This window comes from Littorina saxatilis, linkage group LG4 (assembly GCF_037325665.1).
Source record: "Littorina saxatilis isolate snail1 linkage group LG4, US_GU_Lsax_2.0, whole genome shotgun sequence".
Classification (NCBI taxonomy): domain Eukaryota; kingdom Metazoa; phylum Mollusca; class Gastropoda; order Littorinimorpha; family Littorinidae; genus Littorina; species Littorina saxatilis.
Genome location: NC_090248.1, coordinates 68771499 through 68777546, shown reverse-complemented (window position 1 = coordinate 68777546; position 6048 = coordinate 68771499). Strand labels below are relative to the sequence as shown.

The 6048-nt window shown below is 41.5% G+C and overlaps 1 protein-coding gene across 4 annotated transcripts in view; it reads left to right on the top strand.

The window, feature by feature from the left end:
* The first annotated feature begins 1455 nt into the window (after positions 1 to 1455).
* Positions 1456 to 6048, top strand: part of LOC138965483 (isoleucine--tRNA ligase, cytoplasmic-like) — a 52649-nt gene continuing 48056 nt past the window's right edge. Inside the window, exons 1-3 of one of the 4 annotated variants that reach the window (XM_070337653.1) lie at positions 1456 to 1574; positions 2290 to 2421; positions 4292 to 4448. In XM_070337653.1, coding sequence (XP_070193754.1) covers positions 2303 to 2421; positions 4292 to 4448 — 276 coding nt within the window. In that variant the 5' untranslated portion in view covers positions 1456 to 1574; positions 2290 to 2302. Of the gene's footprint in view, positions 1575 to 1678; positions 1705 to 1819; positions 1876 to 1934; positions 1957 to 2289; positions 2422 to 4291; positions 4449 to 6048 lie in introns of those variants that run through there. The other 3 variants (XM_070337654.1, XM_070337651.1, XM_070337652.1) reach the window with 3 other exon arrangements.

The window sequence follows — 6048 nt, the reverse complement described above, 5'->3', positions numbered from 1 at the left end:
TGTCTGTGTGCGTGTGCGCACTGGCACAAGAAAAAACAAGTCGTGAAATACACAAGGGTTCACGTATGTTGGCGCCTTATATCCTCAGACTCTTCTTATGTTATCTTATGTAAAGCGCAATGAGACTGCCATTTGGCGGTGAACAGCGCTATAAAAGAATGTTTTATTATTATTTATTATTATTATCAACAAACACAGACACAGTTTTCACGATGGAGACGCGTTAAAGTGATAATGTCTGGCAAAACAACTGTCTCTCATCATCGCCCCAAGAGCTACACAGTTCAGGTTGGGGGTTTGTTATTATGTCACCACACACCAGGTATACCTTAAAAATAAATGTTTGAGCGCTCAGTTACTCAAGTTGAAAACGGCTGTGTTAGAGTGGGCATGCCAGACTGTAATTCTCATTGTGACTCCTTTTTGCGCCAGTCATAAATTTCGTCCTACCTTTCTCCCCTGAGTACTTCATGCGCTATTCCTAGAGATACAGATTTGAAATTGAGCCGAGAGCTACAGAGTTCGAATAGATGACAACCGTCCCACACGAGGAAGGTCTTAGAATTAGTGTTTGAGTGGTCTATTTTTCAAATCTAAATGTTGTGTTTGGTAGTCTTTTCAGACGGTGATATTTTTTTACAAAAAGCCGGATATGACGTCATCAAAGGTATTTATCCAAAAAAAAGAACAAAAACGTCCGGGGATATCATTCCCAGGAACTCTCATGTAAAATTTCATAAAGATCGGTCAAGTAGTTTGGTCTGAATCGCTCTACACACACACACGAACACACACACACACATACACCACGACCCTCGTCTCGATTCCCCCTCTATGTTAAAACATTTAGTCAAAACTTAAAACTTGACTAAATGTAAAAATGATAACCACAAATGGCCCGTATCTATGAAAACTAAATAAAGTATGATGACCGGAACGGAAGTCTGGACTCCTGACACAGTCAAGGATAAGACTAAGAGGCGTACGAGTATATGTGAGTCGGTGCCATCCGAGTTTTTGCTACATGTCTGTCACGGCCAGTTCAGTGAAGCACGGTCCTTATTTAGTTGCCCGTGTTCAGCACACGATGCTCAGCGCCTGGGGCGATGGTTCGCCCGCCCCCCACCCCCTGTCCTCTTTGCAGGTACAGAAAAAAAAGCTTCAGCACTATGAGTGTACACATGAATAGCCTAGAATGTACAACTGTGGCCGGGCGCACAATATCAATGTTTTCTTGTGCCTGTACCTCCCCCTCCCCCCCTCTCTCACTCTCTCTCTCTCTCTCTCTCTCTCTCTCTCTCTCTCTCTCTTTTACACTAAAACAAAAATCTCATTATCTGATTTTATAGGTTGCTATGATACAAATTAGAACCGCATTGACTAAAAAACAGGTACCACTGTAGCAGACTACTTTTTTTTCTCCGATACAAGTTTTGGAAAAACAGTGTACCGGAAGTAGCATTGTCGGCAGGACACATGGCCGCCGAAGTCGCTCGCTGATGCAACGTGACTGAAGTTAGAGTTTACAACAAGGCACTGTAACTCACTGGATATCAGAAGGAGAAGAACGACAGGTGTTGCATTTTTGTTTCATCACAGTTCATGCAGCGCTTAAACCTTCCATGTCTCTTGTGGAAGTGGTACACCGCTAACAGATTTCTATCTAAGTGTCTTGCTCTTGACAGCAGTGTATAGATCTATCTAGTAATCTATGTATACTAATCTACTAATCTACTAATGTAACATAGGATCTACATAGTACATGTATACAGACTACTCGACTGTCTACTCATCTATGATCTGGACACAGTAGCAGTGAAAGTACTCTATTGTTAAGCTTTGTTCAGAAAGTTCCGGACTGTCGTCAAGACTTATGTTTGTTTATTTTTACTTTCAAATTCGGGAGACTTGGCAGAGCCTCTGCAGTAAATCACTAAATAAAACTGAGAAAGACATGTATAGATTTTACACACAATTATCTTAGTGGGAAGCTTATGTGATTTTTTTGCTATTTTATTAACAGTGGCATTTAGTTGTGTGTGTTGTTTAAAATCGACTTTGCTGTTTCAGTGTTTGAATTGATTGCTGGTAAAATCCAAGGATAGTGTCACAAGTTCGAGGAAGCTGTACCAAACATTAACAGACAGAAAGAGAGTATGAACTTTGATGGTAGTGTGCTGAAACTGAGGGAATTCATTCTGTAAAAGTTATTATGGGACAGTATTCTTGAAAAGTTGAATTTGACCTGATTGATAATATTCTTGTCCTGTTATTGTTAACCTTGGCCAGGTCAGTCATCAGAATGGCAAAGACAGTTCCTGACAGCATCAGCTTTCCAGATGAAGAGGAAAAGATCTACCAGTTTTGGAAGGACATTGATGCCTTCCAAACATCGCTGAAACTGTCAAAGGGAAGACCAAAGTAAGAACTCCGTACTCGTTTTGTGCTTCTTTGGTACAGTAAAACCTGCGAGCAAAGGACGCTCTTGGGGAGCCTTGCCACTGTCCTTTGTAGCAAGGTGTCCTTTCTTATAAATATAAATGAGCCAACATTTTTTGTGAAAAAAAAAACCCAACAGCCAAATGAATTACATGATTGTTTGTTAGTGGTACATGATGTAGTTTTATTGTATCCATGTATGTGTGCATGTTTATACATTTATGTAAATAGAGTGTCATCAGTCACTGATTCTTTTTTGCCACAGTGATTAGGCCACAAAAAAAAAGGTGTGGTTACGGTAACATAGCCAAACAAAATAGGGTAGGAAGGTAGGCAATCACTTTTTTTTTTAAACTTTTTTTTTCCAATGTGTACAAATTAAACCTACTTGACAGGGAAATAAGTGTGCGACTCGGGCGCTTTTGCTTTCATTGCGTTTTCTGCACGTTTTTTTGTTGTTGTTGTTGACAAATGTAATAAAAAGTAATAGGGTCGGCCCCTGAAAATAGGGTAGGTCGGGTTACCGCAACCACACCTATTTTTTTTAGGCCTTATTAAAAGTCAAGGTTTTGAAGCCCTCAAGTTTTTTGTTTTTGTTTTTTTTGTTCAGAGAGAGAGAGAGAGAGAGCGAGCAAATCCAAATCAAATTTTATTTTAAGAGGGTTGTGGCATAAGCAATATAAACGAACTTCTTTTCAACCAGCCCTCGCCCAGAGAGGGACTATTCTAATCTTAAATACATATATATATATATACAAACGTAAAACAATTACAAAAGATAAGCACAGAGAGAGAGGGAGGGGGGGTGCAATCGGTTTCTTACCTGAAGCAATGGGCCATTCACGGGAAGATTCTTTGATCAAGCTGTTCAACTCATAGGTCGTTTTTCTTCTCTTAACACATTTTGCCGTTGATCTGGCACCGGATTCCCACTGACTGAGAATTTGTGTTTCGATCAGCTTTTATGTTGGAAATTTGAGTTTTTTCGCAATTCAGCTCATCAGCAACTTTTCGAACGGACAGCCCCTTGTCCAATTTTTTTATGGCATCGACTCTCTCTTCTAAAGTCAAAAAATTTTGTTTTGGCATGATGAGACGAAGACGAAGGATGAGACGAAGATGCATCACAGTACAGAAAGTAGAAACCCGAAATGCACAATGCAAATTGTTTTTGTTTGTGAGTTCACGGCATCGACCAATGAGCGTGCACCATACAAAAATCAACTTCTTTCAAGTGCTGTCATTGGCTTACAAAATAAGCTTCTCGCGCGTTCACATCGCCAGCGAGATTGTATTTGCAGAACCAAGATGGCGGACCAGCGTCTGCTAAAAGCTGTCTGCTTCAAGGGTTTGTCCGTTGTTGACAAGTAACGAACCCAATCGGGACCAAAAAAGGGCGTCCGCGCCTTTGAGGTGTTCGCTCTTTTAAGGTGTTTTTGAGTGTAAAATACATCCGTCCTCACTTGAATTGTCCGTTATGCTAAGGTGTCTGCTGAAATAAGGGTCCGCTAGATGCAGGTTTTACTGTACCTGTTTTTGTGTGTGTGTGGGTTTTTTTTAAATTTGATTTTTTTTGTTTTTATGCTCTCCCTCCTAATTTCTTTACTGAGGTGTGATGTCATAATTCCTGTGTGTCCTGCCCATGGAGGGCAAAACTCTTGTCAGACAGGACTTATTCCTGTGTGTCCTGCCCATGGAGGGCAAAACTCTTGTCAGACAGGACTTTGTCTCGGTGAAGACTCTTTACTTCACTGTTAATGTTTTGGGGAGACAGATTGATTAACTGGTTTTTTTGTTGATCAGGAGAATATGACATGTAAATATAACTAATAAGATAACACTGTCGTTGCAGGTACTCGTTCTACGATGGGCCTCCCTTTGCCACCGGTCTTCCCCACTACGGCCACATCCTGGCAGGTACCATCAAAGACGTCGTCACCCGCTGGGCGCACATGAGTGGCTTTTACGTGGAGAGACGCTTTGGCTGGGACTGTCATGGACTGCCCATAGTAAGTTCACTTGATGAACTGGATTGAAAATCATCTTACTTGAATATAAGTTGAAAGTTTTTTAAAGATAAATATAAATAATGCTGGGTAAAAACTGTCATTCGTGTTAAAACCCACCCGTGCCAAAAACATGAGTGAATGTGGGAGTTTCAGCCTATGAGCGCAGAAAAAGGAGAAGAAGAAAGAATAAGGCAAACCCTTCCAATGATAGGACGTCTTGTTTTCTTACTTTTTCTGCTACAAAAATAGCTTAAAAATAAATGACATGTTTGGCTGATCCCAAGGGTGTCCTTACATGGCAGGTACATCTGTTTTGTTATGAATATGATGGATGTGGTGTAACGAGCCGGTTTTGTTATTTGACAGGATGTACAAGTGTTTCTGAAGATTCCTTTACTAGTGCCGTATTATTAATGAAGATTAATTTACAGACGATCACTCATTCTTATGAAGTGTGGTTTTGTGGTGCATGCTGTTACGGAAATGTGGTTGTGTCTGTTGCTGCATGCATACTGCCTAGCAAATGTTGGTACAGTGGAACCCCCCTTTTAAGACCTCAAAAAAATCTGAAACAAGAGGTGAAGCCTTCAAGGCTCACGTAAGAAATCAACAAACAGTAACACAAACTCAATCACTCCGTCACACATACACACACACAGTAAGCATAGGTGACACGGTGCAAGAGTGGGAGACACTAGATCTAGATCTGTCTGTCTTTAGCCTACTTACGGGGACTCGACTGACTGAGATGGCCAGCTCGACACTGCGCTTTCGACAGCGCTGCGCTTCCTCGCGCAGACACTGGAAACACGCTGTGCAGATTAACCTGTAGGAAATCTCCTTTGGTATCTTCTTTATCTATTTTTCTGGACCTACGAAACAGAACAATGTAAAATCGTCTTTTCTGAATCGGCGAACTGCAGCTCGGTGATAACTGTATCTTTACCACAATCCTTCACGAGATCTGACCTTACCTTGACCCCTGACCTGGTCTACATACCACACACGACACAAACCAGTCACCTGTTTTTACCTCCCCAAAACCCCCCACCACCCGTTTTCTTTGGATACACACTTTAACTACATACGTGCAGACGAAATGTTGATCATTGCTTCAATACTTTAAAGCTGTTGCTCAAATAATAACCAGGTAAAATTAGTATTTCGGTGTTCAGTCAAATGTTAAAGTGTCAATATAACACTTACCTCGACAGTACTATTCTTGCACATTATCTATTATAGGCCGAAAAAATTGGACAAAACGCTGCGTGGGTACAATTATCTCCCATAACCATGCGCCACCGTGGATCCCAAGCACTGTCTGAGTGCTTCCCCCTTACAGGATGTAGGTGGCGCGTCCTCTTTCTTTTTTCGCGCGTGACAGTAGGCTGTGTTTCTGCTGCGCTCCCGGATTATTTTGGATTCTAGAGTCTTCTTTTCTGTGTGGATTACCACCTGTTGGATTTTTGTGTGTTATTCCACTTCTGGCTTGAGGCTACGTTGTTTTTCTTCCAACTTGTGCCTCCGTTGTTGTGTGGCGGACTCGGCGTGCCTACCGTCCTACTTCGTGGTGACCGGTCGTCTGCTTCTCGTTTCGCCT